This window comes from Pteropus vampyrus, unplaced genomic scaffold, assembly GCF_000151845.1.
Source record: "Pteropus vampyrus isolate Shadow unplaced genomic scaffold, Pvam_2.0 Scaffold92, whole genome shotgun sequence".
In the NCBI taxonomy this organism is placed as follows: Eukaryota; Metazoa; Chordata; class Mammalia; order Chiroptera; family Pteropodidae; genus Pteropus; species Pteropus vampyrus.
Genome location: NW_011888873.1, coordinates 2,227,932 through 2,254,497, shown reverse-complemented (window position 1 = coordinate 2,254,497; position 26,566 = coordinate 2,227,932). Strand labels below are relative to the sequence as shown.

General features: G+C 34.2%; 2 protein-coding genes across 10 annotated transcripts in view; one reads left to right on the top strand and one right to left on the bottom strand.

Annotated features, from left to right (window-relative positions):
• PRIMPOL (primase and DNA directed polymerase) overlaps window positions 1-15,613 on the top strand; it is a 28,386-nt gene extending 12,773 nt beyond the window's left edge. For all 6 annotated transcript variants that reach the window (XM_023532898.1, XM_023532899.1, XM_011364024.2 and 3 more), the window contains 7 exons: window positions 4,464-4,623; window positions 6,347-6,438; window positions 8,147-8,236; window positions 8,314-8,422; window positions 12,493-12,575; window positions 12,657-12,703; window positions 15,264-15,613. In XM_023532898.1, the coding sequence (XP_023388666.1) occupies window positions 4,464-4,623; window positions 6,347-6,438; window positions 8,147-8,236; window positions 8,314-8,422; window positions 12,493-12,575; window positions 12,657-12,703; window positions 15,264-15,509 (827 nt within the window). In that variant the 3' untranslated portion in view covers window positions 15,510-15,613. The remainder of the gene's footprint in view (window positions 1-4,463; window positions 4,624-6,346; window positions 6,439-8,146; window positions 8,237-8,313; window positions 8,423-12,492; window positions 12,576-12,656; window positions 12,704-15,263) is intronic.
• Window positions 15,614-15,839: 226 nt separating this feature from the next.
• The window catches only part of CENPU (centromere protein U), a 37,882-nt gene continuing 27,155 nt past the window's right edge, over window positions 15,840-26,566 (bottom strand). For all 4 annotated transcript variants that reach the window (XM_023532897.1, XM_011364018.2, XM_023532896.1 and 1 more), the window contains 5 exons: window positions 21,425-21,503; window positions 21,164-21,211; window positions 20,015-20,076; window positions 17,914-18,070; window positions 15,840-16,080 (listed from right to left, as the gene is read on the bottom strand). In XM_023532897.1, the coding sequence (XP_023388665.1) occupies window positions 15,967-16,080; window positions 17,914-18,070; window positions 20,015-20,076; window positions 21,164-21,211; window positions 21,425-21,503 (460 nt within the window). In that variant the 3' untranslated portion in view covers window positions 15,840-15,966. The remainder of the gene's footprint in view (window positions 16,081-17,913; window positions 18,071-20,014; window positions 20,077-21,163; window positions 21,212-21,424; window positions 21,504-26,566) is intronic.

Below are 26,566 nucleotides of genomic sequence, written 5' to 3'. Positions count from 1 at the left end.
TTATTTGAAGGTGATTTTTTTCACCTTCATTTTATTTTTTATTGAGGTGTAATTGACATGCAACATTAGCTTCAGATGTACAACATAATGATTCAATATTTTATTTTTATATATTGCAAAATGATCACAGCAATAAGTCTAGTTAATATCCATCACCATACATAGTCACAGAATTTTTTTTCTTGTGTCCACTTTTAAGATCTACTCTCTTGGTAACTTTCAAATATGTGATACAGTATTCTTAACTAGTTGCTATGCTGTACATGACATCCCCATGACTTATTTTTTTGATAGCTAGAAGTGTGTATCTTTTGACTCCTCGTCACCCATTTGGCCCACCCTCCACCTCTGGCAACCACCAGAGGTGACTGTCCTCTGTATATATGAGCTTGATTTTTTTGTTGTTGTTTGTTTTTTAGATTCCATGTATAAGTGAGATCATATGGTATTTATCTTTGTCTGACTTATTTCATTTAGCATAATGCCCTCAAGATCCATCCATGTTGTCACAAATGACAATATTTCCTTGATTATTTTGGCCGAACAATATTCCATTGTGCAGTAGTCTCCCCTTATCTGATGGGATATGTTCTAAGAACCCATCGAATGCCTGAAACTGGATAATACTGAACCTTATGTATGCTATGATTTTTTCTTATGCATACATTCCTGCGATAAAGTTAAATTTATAAATTAGGCATAGTAAAATATTAACAGCAATAAAATAGAACAATTATAACAACATACTATAATAAAAGTTATATGAATGTGGTCTTTTTCTCAAAATATCTTATACTCACTTTTTCACTTAAAGGAAGCACTTTATGGCTTCTCTTCGGCATATCTAAATTGCCATCATCACTACTCTCCTGCTTTGGGGCCATTATTAAATAAAGTAAAGGTTACTTGGACACAAACACTGCTGTTTTTCAGAAACGATCTGATAACTAAGTGACTGACAGGCAGCGGGTGAAAGGGGTGATTCACATCCCTGGCAGGATGAAGCAGGATGTGTGAGGTTTTATTACACTGCTCAGGACAGCATGCAATTTTATATTTATGAATTGTTTATTTCAAGAATTTTCCATGTAATATTTTTGGATTGCAGTTGACCATGAGTAACTGAAACCATGGAAAGCGAAGCCTCAGATAAGGGGAGACTGTGTGTGTGTGTGTGTGTGTCTGTGTGTCTGTGTGTGTCTGTGTCTATATATACACCATGTTTTCTTCATTTGTTAATGGACGCTTAGGTTGTTTCCATAGCTTGGCTATTTGTAAACGCTGCAATGAAAATGAGTATGCATAAATCATCATGAATTAGTTGTTTTCATTTTCTTCAGCTAATTACCCAGAAGTGGAGTTGCTGGATCATAGTTCTATTTTTAATTTTTTAAGGAACTTTCATACTGTTTTCCATAGTGGCTACACCAACTTACAGTTCCACTAGCCATGCATAGGGATTCCCTTTTCTCCACATTTTCACCAACACTTATTATTTCTTAACCCTTTGATAATAGCCATTTTAAGAGGTGTGAGGTGATACCTCATTGTGGTTTTCATTTGCATTTCCCTGGGATTGGGGGGGTCGACTGTCTTCATGTAGCTGTTGGCTTTCTGTATGTCTACTTTTGAAAAGTGTCTATTCAGATCCTCTACCCATTTTTTAATTTTTTTTTTTTTTTTAGTGAGTTGTATGAGTTCTTTATTTTGGATATTAACCCCTTTTCAGATACATGATTCACAAATAGTTTTCTCATTCAGTGGAATGCCTTTTCATTTTGTTGATGGTTCTCATGGTTGTGCAGAAGCTTTTTAGTTTGATGTAGTCCCACTTGTTTTTGCTTGTGTTGCCTTTTGGTGTCAGATCCAAAAAACCATCGCCAAGACTGATGTCTAGGAACTCACCTCCTATTTTTTCATCTGGGAGTTTTATGGCTTCTGATCTTACATTCAAGTCTTTAATCATTTCGAGTTAATTTTTGTGTATGGTGTAAGATAGTGGTCCAGTTTCATTCCTTTGCATGCGGCTGTTCAGTTTTCCCAACACCATTTATGAAGAGACCGTTCTTTCCCCCATTGTATATTGTTTCCTTTGTTGTACATTACTTGACCATATATGTGTGGATTCATTTCTGGGCTCTTTATTCTGTTCCATTGATCTGCGTGTCTGTTTTTATTGTTAGTACTATACTGTTTTGATTACTAGTACCATACTGTTTTTGATTACTATAGCTTTATAATAGAGTTTGAAATCAGGGAGAGTGATGACTGCTGATTTGTTCTTCTCTCTCAAGATTGTTTTGTCTATTTGGGTTTTTTTGTGGTTCCATAAATTTTAGGATTGTTCTATTTCTTTGAAAAATTTAATTGGAAGTTTTATAGGGATTGCATTGAATCTGTAGATTGTTTTGGGTAGTATAGATATTTTAACAATATTAATTCCTTCAAACCATGAGCATGGAAAATGTTTCCATTTTTTTTATATCTTCAGTTTTGTTCATCAATGTCTTGTAGTTTTCAGTGTATAGGTCTTTCTCCTCTTGGGTAAATTTATTTCTAGGTATTTTATTCTATTTGTTACATTTATAAATGGGATTGTTTTCTTAATTTCTCTTTCTGATAGTTTGTTATTAATGTTAGAAATGCAACAGATTTCTGTATTTTGAATCCTGCCATTTCATTGAATTCAGAGTTCTAACATTTTTTTAGATGGAGTATTTGGAGTTTTCTGTATATAATATTATGCCATCTGCAAATAGTGATAGTTTCACTTCTTCCTTTCTAGTTTGGATGCCTTTCCTTTCTTGCCTACTTAGTCTGGCTAGGACTTCCAATACTATGTTGAATGACCATTACTTTGAATTTTTCATCAGGTCAGTTACTTAATTCCACTTCATTAAGGTTTTTTCTTCTGAAGTTTTATCTTGTTATTTCGTTTATAACATATTTCATTGTCTCAATTATCTCAACTCCCTGTGTTGGTTTCTATACGTTAGATAAAACAGCCATCTCTCCCAATCTTGAAGTGCTGCTGCCTTTGTATAGGAGATGAACCTTATTATTCAACTCTGCCCTAGCTATTGTTTATCGCTCAAACCTTTGTGATTGCCCAAGCAGGCTGTTTAAATCTTTAATAGCGCTCAATAGTTGAGTGTGTGCCAAGAATAGCCAGCATCTCAGCACCTAGATTTATGCTTATTGGAAGCCAGACCCTCAAGCTGCAGCTTTAAAGAATGCAAATATACATAGTCTTGTGGGACTGGAAGTATAAGCACCAGTCCCCCCCCTCCCCCGCCCCGAGCCAGGCAATCTAGAGTTGTTTATTGAGCAGCAGTCGCAAAAATTGGGGCGCTAGACGAGTGTATAAGCTCGCTCCTGTCTGGGACATACCAGTAGTGAAGTAGAGGGTGAGTGCAAAGATGGCATCTCCTGACTACATTCCCTGAGAGCGCTCTGTAGCCTCTAGATGTGTGCCCAACCTGAAGCCCTCCACTAAGGGCGAAGCTCTAAGACAAGCAGTTAAGCATCTTTCACTGAGAGGCTGGGGCTCTGTTTCAGTCTTCTGTCTGTGCAGTGTCCTGTGGGTGGTAGCATGCCAACAACTGTCTCTCCAATTGTTGTAGTCTTGTGGGACCCAGCAATCAAGGAGTATCCCCTGAGTGGCAAACTGGGGCACCAGACGTGTGTAGAAGCTCCCCTCTGGGAGAGATTGGTGCTCTGGAACACCCACAGGGAACACACAGAGAGTCACACAGATGGCACTTGCTGAAGAAAGAAAAAAAGGAAAGGATAAAGATGGTGCCTAACAGCTTTAGCAAGGCAAAGCATGAGAGCATGGAAGATGGTGCCTGTTGGAAAGCAAAAAAAAAAAAAGGGAGGGACACTTGTTGGCTTTAGCAAGGCAGAGGGCCTGGGGTGGGTGAGTCTGCATGTGAGCCTTTTAAGAGTCATTCTTCAGTTTGTCACAGCCCCGTGGTTTCATAGGTGCAAGCCCAGTTGGTCTTCAAAGCTATGTGTTTGGGGGACTTGTCTCTCAGGTGCTGGTCTTAAAAGTTGGGGTTCCTGATGTGGGGTTTGAACCCTTATTCCTCAGGGAGAAGATCTAAGTTCCAGTTCCCTCCCAATCTTGAGTCACCATGCTGGGGGTTGGGGTTTATGGTGACATTATGCCTGTGCATTTCCTACCTGATTTGATGTGGTTTCCTTTCACTTTCCCCGTGTGAAGGGGATGGGACGCTTTGCCAGTTTGTAGGATTTTTTCAGAGAAACTGTTCCATACATAGCTGTAGGTTCAGTGTATCTATGGGAAGAGGTGAGTTCAGGATCTTTCTATGTTGCCATGTTGAATCAGAACCAATTGTTTCTTCTAATAATGGTATACAAAATTAATTAAATACTTGCTGACTCAAAAAAAAAATCACTGAAAACATGCATTCACATCGTTTTATTAATTTTTGATATAGGAGTTTATACAAGAAATAGAAACTTTCGCCTGTATAAATCATCAAAAATAGGAAAGCCCGTGGCTTTGGAGGTTGCCGAAGATAACAAATTTTCTCTTACACAGTCAGATATTTCTGAAGAAAATCAGTATTTCCTCTCTTCTTTGATCAGCAATGTCAGGTATATAGTATCATTTAAATCATTGTGTATTCATGAATATTTATTAAGCAGTGAATGGCTTGTATAGTACTAAAATGTGAACTGTGTAAATTCATTCTACTTTAAGAAACAAAGTTCTTAAAATTCTTTTGTCTATTAACTGAAACATGATAGTAAAATTTATTTTTTAACCACTTAGTATGCACTTTATATCCTTTTGCAGTTATATTTTATATATTTTCCAGTTTTTCCAAAATTATTAATATTTTTATAAAGGAGAAAATAGAAATTAGTTTTATTGCATTTGGAAATATAGTTACTGTTAACATGTCAATTTTAATATATACACATGTATAATTTACATAACTCCAAAAGATATTTTTTGAGATTATACAGTATATCACCTGTTTTATCCATTCAATATTATATCATGAATATTTGCTAAGTTGGTAATTTGTCAACAGGTAATTGTGAATAAAAGTTTTAACATCTATATACTTTTCCATTATACTGATATACTCTAATTTGTTGTCAGTTCTGTTGTTGACCATTTGGTTTACATATTTTGGTCATTTTTTAAAAATGAAAGACTTCTTTCAACAGAAATATTTGCCTTTATTCCTTTTGATTCTGGGCTAGCAAGTTTTATTAATCCAAAACATTAGAATCAGACTGTATTGCTCAATTAACTTGCTCTTCCTGTGCCTTCCCTAGAAATAATCTTAAAGAGGAATTCCACTGAAATGAATTGTAATAAAAATATTTAAAATACATTGCTGTGGGCAAAAGTGTGTCTAGATGTTACTTGACAGCAGTTACCCAGGAAGGTGGGAAGATGGGTTGTTTTTCTTCATATATTTCTAGGCTGTTTGAGTTCTTTCATAACATATCTCAGAATATCAAAGTCTTAGTTTCCTTATCTTTAAAATGGAAATAATATTAACATCTATCTTAGGGAGTTGTTATGAGGATTAAATAAGTTAAACTGTCCGTGTAAAATACTTACAGCAGCATCTGGCACATAGTAACTGCTCAGTAAATATTAGTTGTTAGTAGTAATAGTTTCTGATATTCTAGAAGTAGCATGGTAGTGGTTGTAAAAATTAGATGATTGTTGCTGCCCACTGTTGTTGGCACCAGATTGAGATCACATTTTATCATATATTGAAAAGCAACACAGTTGCCTGTAATACAGCCCCAAGTACAGGTAATCTGATTACTACATCCCATTCCATAGTTTCAATATTAATTTCACAGAAGCGAAGAGTTCTACTGAATTGAGTTACTGTAATTGACTTTTGTGTATCCAGGTAAATACCAGGTATTTTTCTTCCTGAAACGCAGAATTCTTCATGGTTATGAATGCATCTTTTATTTCAGTTAATTTTAATCTATTTTTCCTTTTGCTCTCATCACACTTCCCTTCTCTTCCTATTAGACACACTTTAAAATCATTGTAACAAAAATTTCAAAGGCTCTGTTTAGGGAATAGAATTATATTTCATTATAGCTACAGAAATCCTAGAGTCCTCTGATTCACTCTATAGTTGAGGGAAGTATTTTGAATGATCACCAAACTACTCTTTTTATGTAGGCTTTTGTAGGCAAATGTATCATAAATGTCCTAGTACAATTAGCTGTTGAACAAAAATTTTAATATGTAACTATTTGAAATTATTTCCTTTCTGTAGCCATGTCTAATTGTAATGTAATGTTACTCTGTTCTTCGAACTTTCTTCTTCAGATTCTCAGATACTTTACGAATTCTTACATGTGACACATCCCAGGAGAATAAGCAAAAACAAGTTGAGTACTTCAGTAGTACCAGCACTTCAGGTAATTTTAAAGAAATAATTTCCTATGAAAATTAAGGAAACTAAATCTACTTTTGCCTCTAAAATCTTAAATAATTATATCTACTGATCTTTTAAAATGACTGGGTTTCCATCTAAAATGGAAAATGCGTAAAAAGATTTTTTTTTTTAATTTATTGACTAATTTTCATTGTTTTTGAAAAAAATATGAAAATAATGTAGATTATTTGTATGAAATGAACATATATTAAGATTAATAAAACCTGAAAGTTCTTTACCCTCTGTCCACAATCAAAGGTAGGTAACCATAGTTTCCTGTTTAACGAGAGTTTTCCCTATATTTCCAATAATATGGAGAGCTGCTTCATTCTTTTAATGGCTGCATAATTTTTCATGAAATCCATATGTGCTCCATTTTTATACTGAAGAACATAGAGGTTTTTCCCTAAGATTTCATACATAAACTCTTCAGTAAACATTTTCATATACATATTTTGGGCTATCGTTATAACAGTGAAAAACTGAAAACTTCAACAAAATGAATTTGGTTACCTACTATAAAATACTCTAGTTATTTAACTTAAATTTATAAAGCCTATATAATATGGAAGATGTCCATTTATGATGAGAAAAACTAAAATTATGAAGTGACACAAGTTTATTAAAAAATATGGATAACATTTTCTTATATGTTTATTCTGATTAACAATTTCTAGACATTGATTTGGAGTTTATTTCTCTCATTTCTGCTATAATATATTTTCCAAATTTTTTCCAATTATGTATATTTTGTAAGTGAAATATAGGCTTTAAGAAGATTATTCTATCTTCAAAGATAGAATGAGATTTTAAATTATTCTGAATCATTCCAGTAGATTCTTAGGTACAAAATAGAACTGAATTGTCAATGCTTTGCAACCAAAGACCACCAGAGCAAGCAGAGTCTATTACTGGCTGCAGCAATGGAGAACGCATACCATCGGGAACCATGGGGCATCTCAGTCTTGTGTGTTAGAAAGGACTTACTATAGGACTCAGGCTTGAGTTAGGTGCTTTTGAGAAGAGTAAAAGGAAGTATGTATGGCATTGTTTTGAATTAGGCGCCATCAGAGTCAGTTCTGTGATTGAATATCTTGATAAATCTTACCTAGAAGGCAGGCAGACTACAGGGACACTAAAGCTATAATTGGTAAAGCAGCAGCAGTTACTCGTATTAGACAAAATAAGGGTACGTGTGTCATTTTTGTGGTTTGGAAAATGTTCGTTCATTTTGTGTCAGACATGACTATAGAGTGGTCTTGTTTTTGTCTTGAATCATGGCTACAAAGTGACCTTTATGATGTTGAAGTTCTGTGAAATAGTTTATGATTAACAAGAGAACCCAAGGGCTGAGCTATGAGTGCCTGGCCAGCAATACCAAGGCCTCGCTCGTAGTACTAGGCCAGCTTCCAGATGTAAGGGGCTGCATTTCTCTGTCAGAATGAAGAAAGCAATTGCAATAATTATAAATGATTATGCTAGCTAACATTTAACTTAATTGAAAGGTTTGGATTTTATCTGCTGCTTTGTAGGGTAATAAGAATCCATGACTAAAAAAGGGAAATTGCAGGAAAAGGGGTGAAAAAAACCAGGGAGATGGAGGTGCAAAATCCATAATTGTACTAAACAACTTAAAATTCAACTCAACTTTAGCCATTATAATTTATAATTAATTTTTCTCTTTGTTGCAGTTGAAAACATTGAAGGTTTTCAGGGTTCACCATACCCTGAAGTTGATGAATTCGTTCTTTCCTTGGTGAATAAAAATGGCATTAAAGGAGGTAAAGATAATTTTATTCTTTATTAACTGTTATTTGATAGAGTAAGAGTACCTTTAGAAACATTATTTGCATTTTAGGAATTCGGCATTGGAACTACTTTTTTCCAGAAGAATTATTGGTTTATGACATTTGTAAATATCGCTGGTGTGGAAACATTGGAAGAGCCCACAAGAGTAATAATATCATGTAAGTAATATTGTTTGTTAATGAGTTCTATGTATTTAATCAATATTTTAAATGTTTACAGTTTTTAAAGTTGAGAATATAAAAATGATTTTTATATTCAATTTATATTTGTATTGTTATATTTAATGTGAATCTTATTACCTTTTTTCAGCCCATATATATTTATTTCTACTTTATTTGGTAAAAATAATCCCTTAGAGAGTATAATCTTGAGAAGACTAAGGTAGAATGCAGTGGGGCTAAAAGACAGTAGATAAATGAATAATGGAAGTGTGTCTCTCCTTCGTTTATTGCCATTGGCCCTTGACACCTTATGGAGTCTAAATCAAAATGAGCCAATTTGGGCAAGAAGGAAACTACTCAGTGTTAAGAGGTGGAGATAAGGTTATAACACATTCAAGACAAAATATGGTATGGAAGAGAACCAATATTTATTGGATGCTTACTATGTGTGTCAGGCCCTGTTTTAGTTTTCTTTAAAATGCTCCTGGCAAAAGGAGAAGTAAAGGATGAAGTAAAACCAGAAATAGAATTTTAAATAATATAAGGATGTGGTTAGAATAGGGATAAAATAGAAACCCAATAGTTAGCAGTTATGAGAAATTTGCTGTTTTGTATTTAACCTCAAAGCTGAGATGATTTATATTAAGCATGTAGAGCACATGTGCCAGACATAAGAAAATGATCATGAAGCTTTTGCTAGAAAGCTAGAAAACATGTTGAGTAGCATGATTTAGTGCTGAACTGATATATATGTAGATTAGTTTAAAAAAATTTCAGAAAGTATATGTTCAATATACAACACTGTAACATAGAAAAACACAAAGGAAAAAATCTGTAGTTCAGAACCAGTGGTAACTGTGGTTATGATTTTGGTGTATCTTTCTAGTCTTTTTTTTCTATGCATCTAAGTTTATCAGAAAGTCATTATCATATGACTACCTTTAAACTTTTGAAATTGTCAGGTTGCTGTATGTTTTTTTGGAAGGATTGATAGGTTGTGTTATATAGACAATATCTTAACTATACAATATATCATCCATATAAAAGTGTGCCTATCATGTACATTTTAAAGACAAACACTAAAATGACCACTTGTCGTATCTGCCACCCATTAGAATAGAACTTGACCAAACCTCAGAAGTACCTTCTGGACCCACCCCCCAATTTTTTCCTCTTCTCTGGACATTAGAGATAATAGTTACTATCTTGGATTTTGTGCTAATCTTTCCCTTGCTTTTTAAAATTATTTTCTGTATATATTTATATCCCCAGACAACATATTATTTCATTTTTAATCTTATGTAAATTGGTCATTATTGTATTTGGGAGATTCATCCATATTGTAGCATGTTGCTTATTTCATTATTCTACAGTATGCCATTATAAAAAATATGCCAGTTTATTTGTCCTAATATGGACATTTGGGTTATTATGAACAATGAGGCCGTATTGTACTTATTGCCTAGTGCACATACGTAAGAGTTTCTCAAAATATATATCTAAAAGTAGAGTTGCTGTGTCATAGACTATGCACATATTTAATTCTATTAGATAATTATTTTTGCAAATGATCATTCTAATTTATACTCCCACCAGCAGTGTATTCAGATTTTCTATGGCTCCATATACTCACCAACGCTTTAGTATTATTAGATTTAAAAAATTTAGTTTGCTAATCTGGTGGGTATAAAATGATTTTGTAGTTTCATATGAATTTCCCTGATTACTAATGAATTTGAGGATTGGATTGTCAGACCACATTCGTGAATCCAAGACTCTTACCCACTATCAGGCTTTGCTAAAAGGAACAAGAATCAAAAGCACAGGTGAAGCAAACCAAGGCTGGGGACATCTGGCATGACTCCCCACATCCTTCCTGCACTAGATACTCTCGCTCAGGTTGAAAGCTGAGGTGGAAGTAAGAAGTCACCGCAAATGGCAGGGAGAATTGAGGTTTTGAAACATCTGCATTTTATCATATAGTTACACAGCATGTGTAACCATGCCTCCTAAATCCATAGACTCCAGTTTTATTTGCCATATGCAGAAATCAGGAACATCTTGCAAAGAGCATTCTATAGATAAGGACTCTCTGTCCAGCAAATACCATTGGTTCTCAAACTTTTCAGTTCTTGATGCCCTTAGACACTTAGAAATTTTTTCATGTTGCTCTGAGGCCAAAAGAAATACCTAACAGTTCTGTTTATAAATTTCAAACAGCTTAAAGTTTGTTTAAGCTGTTTTAGTAGCTCTTTAAAAAAACAATATTGGTCATTTGAAAGAAAATATTTTTCATTCTTTTTTTATTGAAGTACAGTGACATATAGCATTAGCTTCAGGTGTATAACATAATGATTGATATTTACATACAGAAAAATCACAGTAAGTCTAGTTAACATCTGTCACCTTACCTAGTTACAAAAATTTTTTTCTTAAATCTTTTAAGATTTACTCTTAGTAACTTTCAGGTATGCAATACGATTTTAATTACAGTCACCATGCTGAACATTACATCCTCATGACTTATTTATAACTGGAAGTTTGTACCTTTTGACCCTTCTTAAATACAATCACTTTTAATTGGATATGTGTCTTTCTGAGCACTGCGTAACCTCTTAAACATTGGAATCAGATTGGACACTTGCCACCCCCACCATTATGTCTCATTCCACATTGTTTACAGTATTTTTTATCACAGCCACCACCAAAAATCCCAACTCTATAAAGATAGGACATCACTGAAAGGAATGAAGGTTGACGTAATATTGAAGCCGTGAATTGCAGGGTAGTTTGCATGGAGCTTGACAGATGTTAGGTATCACTATATTTCCTTAGAAAGATGTAAGTGCCCTACACTGCTATGGGGCATTCTGGTGTACGGTTTGGAAACTGCAGCATATTAGTCTGTTTATTAGGAAGTCTATTATTGGAACGTTTATGAGGCAATGAGACTGGGTCACCTGCATTTTTCTCTCTTGGGTACATGTCTGACTACCACGTGGAATATCAGCCATTTTATGTTTCTTTGTCTATGATATATGGGAAGATTTTAAACTACTTAAATTTTATTTTTAGTGGTTATAGAATTATTTAGGTTTTCTGTAACTTTTTAAGTTTGCTTAGTTTGTCTAGTACTTTGTCTATTTTAGCAAAATTTTCAATGTTACTGGCCAAAGTGCATAATACCCTTATATTTTTAGTATATTTTGCATTTGTAGTTACATCTGCACTTAATATCTAATAATGTGTCTATTTATTTGATCAATCTTACAAGAATCTTATTAGTTTTCACATTTTGGCCTTTTTGATTTAAAAAATTTTTTGCTCTTTATTACTTCCTGCCTTTTACGTTATTAGGGTTTATTCTTTTGTTCATTTTCCTAGTTACTCATTTGCCTTTAGCCATTTTTTTTTTTTTGTAAATAAGCTTTTCAGATTTGAAATTTCCCTCTAAAGATGACTTTAGCCCCATTTCACATATTTGAATATATATTTTCAGTTCCTTTCAGCTCTAACCATTTTCTAATTTCCATCATGATTTTCTTCCTTGAGTCATTGGTTATTTAGAAATGTTTTTAATTTCCAAGTTAAGGGTTTCTGTTAAGCTGTCTTTTTGTTATTTCTAAATAATTTGCTTGCAATCAGAGAATATGTCGTGTGAATGAATACTTTTAAATTTGATGAGATTCACATTGTACCTAGCATAGTCAATTTTTATGTTATATGCTTATAAAGAACTTTAAAGCAGTATTCTTATATGCCTATATTCATATATCAGATTTGTTAATTGCTTTTTAAGTCATTCAAATTTTCTATATCCTTACTGAATTTTTTGTGGTTATTGTATCACTTATCAAAAGAGAGTTTTTTAAAATCTTGACTTAAAGTCCATTTTGTATATTTTTGGCAACCAGTTTTCTTTTGGTTGGTGTATATGTATCTATTTCTATCCTTTTAAAGTTTTCTCTATCTTTTAGTCTTACACATATCTCTTTTAAACAGCATGTAGCAAAATTCTGTTTTCTGTCCAGTCTTGGTATTAACAATTTTTTTTTTTTTTAACAAAGGATTTTGGTTGATCTAAAAAATGAAGTTTGGTATCAAAAATGTCATGACCCTGTATGTAAAGCAGAAAACTTCAAATCTAACCGTGAGTTATTAATTTTTACATTTACCAAACTGTAAAAATTAGATATCTGTATGAAACAGTTTTACTATCTTTCTGATTCAGGTTTTCCATTACCTGCTGAAGTATGTCTCCTGTCTCTTCTCAAAGAGGTAAGTGCAGTTTTTAGTTTCTTTCTCCTTAGTAATTAGTTCTTGGTACAGCTGTATAAATGACTGAGTCGTATCCAAATGAGTCCAGACAGCTTTTAAACAGTTTGGTACCTTGCTTTTACTTAGGACAATCACTACACTGTATTCCTATCTCAGCACGTATCTGATAATGTACACCCCATTCTTTTTCACTGCTTCATAAGAAATTCTATAGATATCTAACTAATCTTAGACACAAGAAGTTTTTCCTGTATTCATCTTTGTGTTTCTTTAAACTATATAAGAAGAATTTCTAGATATAGAATTGTCAAAGGGTATATGCATTTTTATTTTTGGTAGATATTACCAGATTGCCAAACCAACATTTTCCATTAAAGACTTTTACTTACTCAAGTAATTCACATTCACTGTAGGAAAAAAATTAGGAAATACATAAAAATCAAAAGGGGAAAAAGCCATCCTTATTCATAATTTGACCACTCACAGGTAACTGATGTAAATGTTTGGTATGTATCTCCAAGAATTTTTATCTCATATTTTTTGAAGTCATATATACTATTTTGTAGGTTTTTTCCCTACTTACACTATCACAAATATTTTCAATAATACAGATTACCAAATTGCTCTCCATAAAAATGATTAGAAATTAAACTTCACAGTTTGAGAGCACCTATTTATCCTACATTTTTGCCAACATTGCTTATTTTTACTTTTTATTCTTGACCAAACTGGTAGGCAAAAAGTATTCAGTTTTAATTTACACTTAATTTATTAAAGAAGTTGAATTTTTTTCAGTATTATGATTTGTATTTCTATTATAGATTGTCTTTAACTGTCCTCTGTCCACTCTTCTATGTAGTTTTACTAATATTTTTACAAAAAGTTTTAAGTTCTCTTGTCATTATCTTCTGGACTCTTTAGTGGTTTTTTTCCCCCTACATCCATCAGCCTTGTCCTTTAAAGTGTTATGGTTGAAACAAAGGTTACCTGCTATAAGCTGAATAAGTGTTTGGGTTTACATTCTAGATAATGGACTGGTATCTATTCAATTTGTTTTTTTTTTTTTAAAGTCTCCTTAAAACTAATACATTCAAGATTGAAATGGTAAAAATCTCATTCTTGGTCTGTAGAAACTGGACATGAAATAGCTGATCGCCAGATTCTCTGGTAAACTAAGTTAAAAGTGTTTTTGAAATAACCAGGAACAGATTAAAAAGAAAATAAACTTCGCCTCTAAAAAGAGGAGGATAGCATCCTTGTTTGGAGTATTCTGATGTATGTTTGTGGTTTCAGCGGGTTATTTTTTCCAGTAATACCTTAAAAATGTATACTACTTTTGGTATACAGTTTACCACTGCTTGGATATAACTTAAAAAAAAAAAGTATAATGAACACCTGTGTACCTATCATTTAGTTTTAATGTTAACATTGTTATTTCTGCTTCATCTTTTTTTAGTATTTTAAATAAATTACCAATCACTGTTACTTGCCTGTTTTTCTATTGCAGTGGGTCATCTTAGCTTTGAAACATTTTTATTTTAAAAAGCTTTTTATGGAAGTGTTCTACAAGGACAAGGAACTTTCCTGTATGACCTTCAACTAGATTTGCCATTTGGCCACATTTGTTTTCTCTTTCTACTGTATACATATGCATTATTTTTTGTGAATCGTTGTCATTTTGGGCTGCTATAATAGCATATACTGGGTGGCTTAAAAACAACAAATTTCTTACAGTTCTGGAGGCTGGGAAATCGAAGATCAAGGTGCTGGCAGCTTTGATTTCTGTTGAGAGCCAGTTCCCTAGATCATGGGCATCTTCCTCACATGGCAGTAGGGATGAGAGCGCTCTCTGTGGTCTTTTATAAGGGTACTTCCTATTCGTGAGGGCTTTACCTTTGAGATCTATTCAATTCCAAAAGGCCTTACTTCCAAAAAACCATCGCAGTGAGGGGACACAGTCCATAACAAATCTCTTGAGAGATTACAAATATCAAAATCCATCATCTCTTTTTTAAGCATGTAGCTGGAGAATAAGGACATTTTTATATCACTGTGGTAAAATTATTAAATTCAGGAAATTTAATGTTGATACAATACTATTATCTAATATATAATCCAGTCATATTGACAATTGTCTTAAAACTTATAACAATTTTTTTCAACCCATGTTAATGTTTTAGATATTTTATAAATAGGGAACTAAGTCTGTTAAAAAACAGCAGATAAAGTTTTCAATTTGCCATCAGCTGGACTATTCACTTTTGAAAAAATTCCTTCTACCCTTACTCTAGTACATCTGTGTTTATTTAACAGGATGTACTGCAGGCATCTCCAGATTTGGGATTTCAAGAGTGTCCGAGCTACAATGGCAGCAATATTTGAATTAGTAAATTCATTCCCATGGTGACTGTCTCAGACAATATGATGCAGCATATTCATTTTAATATCTGTTGAACTGATCTTAATACCTTAATTCGACATAGATTGATATAGTATTATCACATTCTAACTGAATAACCTGTATTTTCTTCCTATCTCACCCTCCTTTTTGGAACTAAAGGAAGAAGAGTTTACAACAGATGAAACGATAAATAATGAAACCAAGAATCCACATAAGCCATCATCTAGTATGTTGTCAAAAGGTATATTGTCTGATCCTGACTGGGATAATGGCATTGATGATGCTTATTTTTTGGAAGCGATTGAAGATGCTGAATTAGCAGATGCTGCAGAGAATAATCTGCTCAGTTATAATGGAGTGGATGAAATTCCTGATGAACTAATTATAAAAGTATTACAAGAATAGCTAATTAACTGTGGACATTTATATAACCAAGCTGTAATTTGCCTGAAGATACATTTAATAACACATTTTAGTAACTTATATTAAATTATCTCTTTGCTTCCCAATTCTTGTTTTTCACTGAAACCAGCTTTACTGAAAATTAGCTTCAGTAGAAATATCCTTATTGATTAACCAAAGTTTGTCTTCACATCAGCTTAATTTTTCATGTTTGTAGGTTAAAAGTGTCTGGTTGATTGGGATTAGGTGTTAACATTTTAAAACTTATGAAGACAGTAACCAGAAGGTTAATTATGGCCTCTAAAACTACTAAACAAACTGGTGACAAGGTCATACAACCAGCCTGAACAATTAGACGTTTACTTTTTAAAATGAGAATGTTGCTTTAACAATAAAAAGTACAGTTTCAGAAGGCAACAGGCAGTAGTAGCATGAGAGTAATCTTTTTAGTAGACTGGTGTCATTTCTGGTCAAGGAGCTTTTCTAATTGATGGTTGACATTTTGCAGATGTTTTTCAGCTCCCAAAAGGGTTCTTACCCTGAATAAGAGAGCTGGAAGGCTGGATGAATCATACTGTTGAAGGAAAATAATTTAGATTAACAAATACCAAAAACTTTCATAACCCTATTTTACATAGTTCAATATTATGACCAAATGCCAATTTCAAAAGAGCTTTCTATTAACTATTCCTTTCCTTTAAGATTAAGAAAATTTATTTTAATCCATTTCCTTAGAACAGAATCGATAAATAGGATTGTAAGGGAACTGCTGTGCAAGCTTGAGCTGATCTCATCCAGACCAGTTGGTTCAAAGAACTGTGAAATCTGAATTGTTTAAAACTGGAAATCTTTCCTGGTACAGATCAAGACTGAGTTTGAGCAAGTCTGCTTGATCTCATGCCTATTTTAAACACAAAACTGTAAGGCTGATTTATTTTTACCACAAGAACTGATGGAATGAACACCAGGCCCATAAAGGTTCATGAGAAAAAAAATCTACCATCTAGAGAAATTATTGAGATTAAAAGTTGCCAATCAGAATGTTTTTTTCCCTCCAGAATGTTCTTAAGACAAAATTAGAATACAACCCCTAGTCGTGATTTTTTAGTAATTAAAACCAAACTCCCCGTTTTTTTCCCTGTTCTAAGGAAATGGATTAAAACTCCCCAAATTGTATCTAAGGGTGATTAAATTCCCTTTACAGAATTTTATAATTGATAGTTTAATATGTTTTCAAGGTGGTTTTCAAAGAAATGAAAATTAAGCAGAAAAGCTGTCAGACTCTACCACCCACATAATAGTGTAATCTTTCTGGAATATAACCTACCATACTACTATGAAAAATATTTGAGGGCCTAATGTGTTTAAGCTACCATGGAGCACCTGCTCTCAGGGAGGGGTGAGGAGGAAAACTAATATTTAGTGCTAGATATTTAGTTTAGGAAAAGAGGTAAGACATATACCTAAATATCTACATTCTATAAAGCAAAAAGGACACGTGCTACAAGAAAAGTGCAAAAGGTACTGAGGGCATGCAAAAAACAAGCTTTTAAGAGTAGTATATTCCAAACAGAGTCACTGAATCTCCATTTTTACCAAAGGTATGCTCAAATTCAGTCAGTGCTCTTAATTTCTCCAAGTTCAGTGGCCAAATCCCCAACTCCAAATAAGCTTTAGACTAGCTGGGTACTGTTACAGGAAAAAATAATTTGAAAACGTTCTGTTTCCAAATCTCTAATCTATAAAGAAACCTTAGATTCAGGAGAATTAAACTTTTAGGTCAGTGTCAAAAACTTGAATTTAGAAGTGAAGAATACAAGTATGATCATAAAAAATATGTATATGATACAAATATATAATTTTCTGTAACAAAAATAGACTTAATAACAGATTTCTATTAATCTGACTTGGTTCTCAAAACAATAGCAAAGTCTACAGCAAAAATCCAGAAGCAACTATAAAATTAAAATAGCCTACCACACTTTCTTAGGTATTTCCTTTTAATGTTTCTCAGCTTCTAAAATTACACCTACCAGATAAAAAGGATACTACAAACATGAGATGAACAAAAGAGGTTGGTCTTTAAAACGTATTTGAGTGGTCTTCCATTAATGACATAACAAAGCAAAGCAGTTGTTCATTTGAGATCTGTACACAAAGGATACACTCCCTTAATGAGTTCCAGTATTCTGTAGTGTAAATACCTTAATAAAATCAGTGTTTCTGGATTTTTCTCCACTCCTCCAGCCTTAAGTAGCTAAAGAAGCAATGATATAACAAGTTTTCCACCAATTTAGAGTGATGCTGTTTTGGGTAGACTGGAATGTTGCATCTACATTTCTCTTTCCTCAGAGCTTCTGGTACTCAGCATGCAATGGCCCTGTATCTTCGTAAAAACTGAACTTACCGTTTCCTTTACATTTCGTTCTCTCTCACAAATATCTGAATAATCTTGATGAAGCTGTTTTAAATTAGATAAGAAATACGCTGCGTTCTTAAAAGAAGATTTTCTCTCCTTAAGTTCATCATATTTTACTTGTAGTTGCTTCAGCTGTGGTTCTAACCTAAAACAGAAAGCAGTTTTCCTAAAAATAAATAAGTGTAACAGCCTATATAGTGTATGCAACAGAGTATGTTAAATATACTGAGTAAAGGTAGAAAAAAATTGGGGAGGTGGACTAGAAGTTGAAGATATCTTTGGCTCAAATTATGAATATGTAAATATTCTAAATTTCAATTTAAAATACAGATGAAACAAATATGAAGCCCACAGAAGAATAAACCCCATATATCCTAAAATTCATCTGGTCATTTTTAGGGTCTCGGGAACTGAATTAAAACCTAACTTGGTTAACATTTTAGAGCCTCAGGCAGGAATAGACAAGCATGGCAGTTTAATAGCAAAAGAGACAAAAAGCCTTCCCTTTGCCCCTTCCAAAAACCAGTGGGGGAAAAAAATGTGTGACCTAGATGAAAATGTGTGACCTTGTCAAACTGCTTTCTCAGTGGCTTAGTTTCTTAACCTAAAAGATAAAAAGGGATAATAACTTGGGTTTTATGGACCAATAAATAAAAAGGAGTAAGGTTGCCAACTTTTTACTCTCACAAAGATATAAAAAGCAACTCTCCTCTAATACCATGATTTTATTTTTAAAAAGTCTTTTTAACAGGACTTGTGCAACATTCTAGAAAACTAACTATTGTGCTGGCAGGGCTATGGTCAGGAGTGCAAGACTTGGAATCAGTCTTTGCTATCTGGTCCTGGCTCCCCCACTTCCTAGGAGTGTGCCTGTGGGTTGTTACCTCCCTGCACCTTAAGTTTTTCACATCTAAAGTTAAAATAATGATATACCACATTTTTTTTCTATGCGTTTCCAAAATATACAGGCATACCTCATTATATTGTGCCTTGTTTTATTGCACTTCATGGATGTTGCATTTTTACAAATTGAAGGCAAGGCCTTCCACCAGCAAAGATCACAACTAGTTTTATTTAAATATTCGCTTTATTGCAGTGGTCTGGAACCAAATCTGCAATATCTCCGAGGTATGCCTGTACTTCGCAACTTCCAAAATTACATCTAGAAAAAGAACCAGAGAGGCTGGTCTTTAAAACATTCCTGAGTCTTATTATATAGCCTTATTAAAAGCTATAATACCCTGTCTCACAGGATTATGATGATTAATGAGTTAATATAATGCATTTAGGACAGTGCCCAGTCAGCATACATAGGAAGTTTAAGTGTTACCTATCATATTATCTTTAAATTTATTTTGGCCTGGGCCAATGAAAACTTTATCATAGGCCAACACCTGTCCATAGACTAGATTTGGAAACCAATGGACTAGAGAATCACTTCGTCCCTCTTCTAAACTTCTGTGGCAGTCTCTTTAAAACTTAGTAATTATAGGCTGTCTTTTCTAATACTACTTTCTCAAGCTGTTTGAAACTCCTGAAGAGCAGAGAGCATATCTGATACTGCTTATTAATATACTGCTTAACTATCAGTCTACCAACTTACACAACAGTCTTGGCTGTACTGAAGAGCACCAAAAATTACTAGTTGGTTGACCAACAATGTAGTGTGCTCCAGTCTTCCTAACCAGACCATGAGGACAGCCCTAGCAGAAGGATTACACTCATTTGTAAATGAAGTAACTGAGGCCCTGGGAGGGTAAGTAACTTGCCCAAGGCTACAGAGCCAGTAAGTGGCAGAGCCTGGATTCAAACCCTGGCAGTCTAGTTCTAGAGTCTATGCATTATGTTCTAATAATCATGCTGCCTCTCAGGTCAGAGTTGAGAGATCTGATGGCAAATAGATCAATGCTGAATTCTCCTTTGCTAAAAGCTTCTCCAATTCTGTAGTATAAACTGTCTTCATTGAGCTTCCAATCTCAAAGAAAACCTGGGATTTTAATGCGACACACCAGCAAGTTTTACTGGCCCAAAATCACATATCATAATCCTCCTAGGTAAGTTCTAAAAGAGGATTTCGATATTATCTTACCGAAGCAGTTCATCCTGGACTTCAATCAAACGTTGCCTTTTCTTTTCAATATCTGAAATAATCTTAATACAATAATTCGTTAATTTCATAAATATTTGAACACCTCCATGTACACTGTGCCAGGTATTGAGAATTCAGTGAGAAACAAGACAAACGCCATTCTTTGCATCATGGGACTTTGGTCTAATAGGGAAGACAGACATTACATACACACGGCATGCAATTACAACTTTTATGAAGGAAAAGAACAGGGAATTGTGGGAAACGGCACAGGGCTATTGACTCCAGGACTTGGAAGTGGGGGCCAGAGCTTTACTATCCTGTGAGATATAAAGGGGGGAGTTTCAGTTTTATCTAGGTACACTAGGAAAATATTGGAGTATCATGATATATTTGTATTTAAAAAGAAAAATTCAGTATAATATTAGTTACTATCTACTATTACATTGTTGGACACTCAGATTGTTCCTATTTGCTTATAAGCAATGCAGAGTTGACCAATAAGAGATTAAACCAAAGGAAAACAATAGCAGCAAAGGCTTATTATTGGAAGGAAAATGTATACGTTTACAATCCATTTCTATTGTAAACATAGGGGAAGCTGTTCTTCCACTCCTGGATTCACTCAAGTTTAGAGCTAGAACCTCGGACGTCATTTGATCCAACCAAAAACAGATGGGGAAAGGAAGGCCTAGTGGTTACTGGCTTGTTTCTCCTTGCATACCTAGTGGTGTACAGTTTTCACAAAGGTGGTACAACACTGAAGTAGCAGAACTAGGATAAGAAATGAGGTCTCTTAGCCCTTAACCCAGTATTCTTCCCAGGCTGTCCTTTTACCTGGGACAGTTCTTTATTCTAAAGGGCTTTTTGCTTTTTGACATCCACAAAAACAATAATTATACATTCTTTAATACTTATCCAAATAAGTCATAATTTTGGGCTTCATAGGCATTTTTAGGTTAACCAGGATCCCATTCCCTAGCATGTATCAACAGTACTAAAACATAAGATCAACCAAATAAAAGGCTGACTAAAAAGATAAAAATCTTATACAAACTGAAGGTCATAAAACCCAGAATCAGGTCTGCTTAACTCTTCCACATGACAGTGTTCTATAAGAGTATATGCTTGTAATCATAAGTGATTTACCTTAGCATTCTTCCTTTTCAGAGTTTTCAACATTTGGATTTCTTTAAGCTACACAAAACAAAAAATAAATATGTGCATGGCATTTTCCAAAATTAAACGTTTATTAGTTTACAATATATCACATTTACTTTAAAACATGTGAAATACGGATAGGTCTAATGAGTTATTTACCACATTGCCAGCAAATGCAATCCTTTATAACTGTTGCCTCAGGATTAGTAAAAAAGATTTAGACCAATAAATTTATGTCCATGAACTTACCATTTTGATGAGTTCTTCTTTCATAGTAGAATGAAATTTGTTGATGGCTTCCTTGCAAATTTTAGATTCTATATTTTGTCTGTAGCAGAATTTTGAAAAAAGATCAAACTGGGTATCTTGAAAGGTGTGTTTCATTTGCTTAGCACATCAACACAATTTTGCATACACCATTTTGAATATCCAAGATAGCATGGTCAGCTTGAAGCCCTTTCTTGGCTTAAAAAAAATACTAAAAATGTCTCAACAAAATCTAAAGAACAGGAAATATTTTTTCTTAAAATCTCAAGTTATGTGGTCAGCTTAACTCTCTGACACTGGCCACATCCACAGGTGATACCAAGTGATGTGGAAATGCTTACAGCCAATCTATCTTTTCCTGTCCCCTGATCCAATGACCATCAGACTTTAGCCCCTCCCTCCCTGTCTGCTAACAACTGGAGGAATAATTGTGTAACACATTTGGAATAACCAAGTAGTACACTGCCAAAAGCCAGCTGTCTAATTCCTCAAAACTATAAACCTGACCCCCCAAAAAGAAACAAATTCAGGTCCCTGATATCAGGGAGGAGAGTCTGGTCTCACAGTCTGGCATAGGCTGAACGGTAGACAGTGACTGTGCAGCAGCAGCACTCTGGCAGGGCTGCAGCTAGACCCTACTCTGCGTCAGCACAGGAGGGTACTATGATTTAAATTGTCCTTTTAACTGAAAGTAATAAATCTCTTGTGTAAGTAACAGGTACTTATAAAGTTATTTTTTTTCTTGGGGCAATCCATGAGGAGGAAAAGTTACCCAAGAGAAGGGGACCAAACTCATGGTCTAATTCATCAGAAGCTAAGCATATACAAGAAAATGCCTGTACTTTTTAATACAGATCTTTGTTCTCATCATGAAATGGGTGTTAAAAAGTATTTCTAGTGACATCAGCAAGATGACAGAACAGGAAGTCCAGACTTCCTCCTCCCACAGGGAAATCAATTTAACACTTACATCTGGTCCAAAAAACCTTTATGGGAATTCCCAAATAAATTAAGTTGTAGTACACTAGGCAAGTTCAAAGTCAAGAACAGTCACATTGAAACAGGTAAGAAAAGCTATTTCTTATCACTAGAGATAGCCCTCCTCCCAAGCCAGCACAGCTCAGTTCTGTTGAGAGGTGAAGCTCAGTTCATGGTTTCTCCCTTGAGAAGGAAAGAGAAGAGCAATAACCTGGCCTTTCAAAGGGCTGAATGAGGAACTCATTTCTGTCTTGCCTGACTTGGAGCACTGATAAGGAACCAGCATACTTTGGATGCCTGGGGGCCATGGATAACAAAGGAGCTCGGCGGCTTGTTGCAGTGAGAGAGAACCAGCAATGCTGCACACAGGGGCTGGCACTGCTCAGCAGGATCAGGAAAAATGGCCCAGCTTGTGCCTTTTGCCTTAGGAGGGAAAGAGTAGAATGTCACCCAACATTCTAGTTTTTAGGGGATAGCTGCCTGAGGGAATGATTTATGTCACCTGAATTGGAGCACTGGTGGGAACTGACATAGTTTGGATGCCTGCAGTCAAAAAGAACAAAAAGTTCGGCAACTTGATGCAGAACCAGAGAACTAAAGTACCACAGACAGACACCAGAGGGAGCCCCAATATTTAGAGATTTCAGTCTTCTGAAAAAGAAAGATGCAAACCTCTCTAGTTGGGAAATTACACAAGACCAAAGAAGATATATCTCCAGGAAAGGACTGAGGACTCCCCGCCCCACAATCTTTACTCAGGCTGACTGGTGAAGGTCTTCCCCTGGATAAAGCTAGTCTATAAAAACTGAGAAATGGCTACCTTTTTAAATGCACAAAACACAGCAAAGAAATAAGGCACAGGAAGAAAGAAATCTGTAGACACACCCTAAAGAAAGTGAGACCTATGAATTACCTGACAAAGAATGAAAAAACAATTATCTTTAAAAAGCTCAATGAGCTACAAGAAAACACAGATAAACAATCTAAATCAGGAAAACAATGCATGAACAAAATGAGAATCTCAACAAACTATAAAAAAAAAGGGAGAACCAAATTCTGGAGATGAATAATACAATGAATTGAAAAATCCATTAGAGGGGTTCGCAGAAGATTTGCTTAAGCAGAAGAAAGAAACAGCAAATGTGATGATGAGTTATTTGAAGTTATCAAGTCAGAGGAACAAAAAGAAAAAAATGAAATAAAAAAGTAGACCAAAATACACATTTTAGGAGCCCCAGAAGAAGAAAGCGGCAGAGGGCTTATCTGAAGAAATAATGGCCTTAAACTTCCCATATCTGAGGAAGGAAATGGATACTCAAATTCAGAAAGCTCAAAGGACCCCAACTAAGATGCATTATATTCAAACTGTTAAAATTCAAAAACGAAGGGAGACTCTTGAAAGTGGAACAAGAAAAGCAACTTGTGTACAAGGGAGCGCCAATAACATTGTCAGATTTCTAAGCAGTTATGTTACAGGATAGAATGGTGTGGGATGACATACAGTGCTGCAGGAAAAAAAAATGCCATTCAGGAATACTACACCTAGTAAAACTATCCTTCAAAATGAAAGAGAAATACTTTCCCAGATAAACAAAAGCTGAGGTGGTTTATCATCACTAGACCTGCCTTATAAGAATTATTAAAGGGAGTCCCTCGAGTTGAAACAAAAGGATACTATACAGCAGCACAAAAGCACAAGAAAATATATAAAGGTTTTCGGTAAAGTAAATGTATGAATAAATACTGAATCTTGTAGTGCTGGTGCATAAAACAATTTTAGTATATAATTTAAAAAGTAATAAAAATACCTATGTTAATGGTTAAAAATATGAAAGGTATAATCTGTGACATCGTAAGATAAAGTATTATTATCCCATAAAGTGGGGGAGGGAGACATAAAGGAGCAGTTTTTGTATGTTATCAGTTTAACCAGTGTAGCTCACTGCCAGTGTTAACATGCACAGGAATGCTGCCTTTTCTAGGATATGATGCTTTCAGTGATTGAGAAGTACTATATTTTGTAAATGGAAATACCACTACTAAAAACAGAATACTATAAATAGAATGATGTAATTTGTTTCCAAAGACTATGGACATACTAGACTGATGAGAAAATAATAATAAAAGTGAGATACTTCATAGCAAACTCTGAGGGTAAGATTAAGACTATAATCCGCGAGTTATCGCAGGGTAAATGCTGCAGCTGCAAGCATTGCCGGCTAGGGGAAATGGGTTAAAGAAGATTGCTATAAGATAATTTATGTCATCCTCATTGTAACCACACACACACACAAAATCTATAGAAGATGAATAAAATAAAAGAGAAGGAAATCAAGGCATGTCGCTACACAAAATCAATGAAACACAAAGGCAGCAAGAAAAGAAAAAAAGGACAAAATAACTACAAGACTTACAGAAAAACAATTAACAAAATACTATCAGTCATTATCAGTAATTCCATTAAATGTAAATGGGTGAAATTCCCCAATCAAAAGAAATAGAGTGGCTGACTGAATAAAAAAACAAAGCCAATTATATGCTGTCTACAAGAGACTCATTTTAGTTAAGTATAAGGAAATACATGGATTGAATGCAAAAGGATGGAAAAAGATAGTCCATCAAATGAACCAAGAGAGCAGATGTGCCCATACTTAGAGAAAATAAACTTTAAGTCAAAAATTGTCACAAAATACAAAGGATATTATATAATGAAAAAAGGGTCAATTCGCCAGGAAGATAAGTCATATACATGCACCCAACACCGGAGACCCAAATACATGAACTGACAGAATTAAAGGGAGATATAGACTATAACAGTAACAGTACAAGCTTTTAATACCTCACTTTCAGTAATGGACAGATGAACCATAAAGAAACTCAATAAGGAGATAACTTGAACACTATAAACCACCTGGACCTAATAAACCCATACAAAATATTCCACCCAATAATAGCAGAATACATTCTTTTGAAGTACACACAGACCATTATCCCTGATATAGCACATTAGGTGATAAAATAAGTCTTAACCAATTTAATAAAACTGAAACCATACCAAGTATCTTTTCAGACCACAATGGAAAAAAAACTAGAAATTAGCAAAAAGAAAACTGGAAAATTCACAAGTATGTGGAAATTAACACATTTGAACAAACAATAGGTCAAAGAAGAAATATCAAGGGAAATTAGAAAATATCTTGAGATAAATGAAAACAAAACAATGTACCAACACTTTATGGGTTGCGGCAAAAGCAGTACTAAGAGGGAAGTTTATAGCAGTATATACCTACATTAAAAAAGAAGAAAGCTCTTAAATTGACAACCTAATTTTATACGCCAAGGAACTAGAAAAAGAAAAGCAAATTAAATTGAAAGCAGAAGGAAGGAACAACAAATATCAGAGCAGAAACAAAACAGAGAATAGTAAAATAGGAAAGAGTTGTTTTTTTTTTTTTAAAAGATCACCAAATTGACAAATCCTTAGACTAAGAAAAAAAGACTCAATCAGAAATGAAAGACACTGTAACTGATGCCACAGAAATAAAAAGGATCAGAACATACTAGAATGAACAACTATATGCCAACCAATTGGATAACCTAAAAGAAATGCATAAATTTCTAGAAAAGTAGAACTTACCAAGAATGACTCATGAAGAAATAAAAAAAAATCTGAACAAACCTATAGCTAATAAGGAGATTGAAACGGTAATTGAAAATCTCCCATCACAGATCCCAAGGCCAGATGGCTTCAATGGAGAATTCTACCAAACAAGTAATACCAGTTCTTCTCAAACTCTTCCAAAAAAACTGAAGAAGGGGAATACTTCCAAACTCATTTTATGAGGCCAGCATTACCCTGATACCAAAATCTGACAAAGATACTACAAGAAAACTGAAGACCAATATCCTTAATTATTGGTACAAAACTCCTCAGCAAAATACTAGTAAGCAGAATTTAACACCGTAAAAGGATTATATACATCATGACAAAGTAGGATTTATTTCTGGAATGCAAGGATAGTTCAATATACAAAATAAGATCAATGTAATACACCACAATAACAGAATGAAGGACAAAAGCCACATGGTTATCTCAATTAATGCAGAAAAAGCATTTGACAAAATTCAACACCTATTCATGATAAA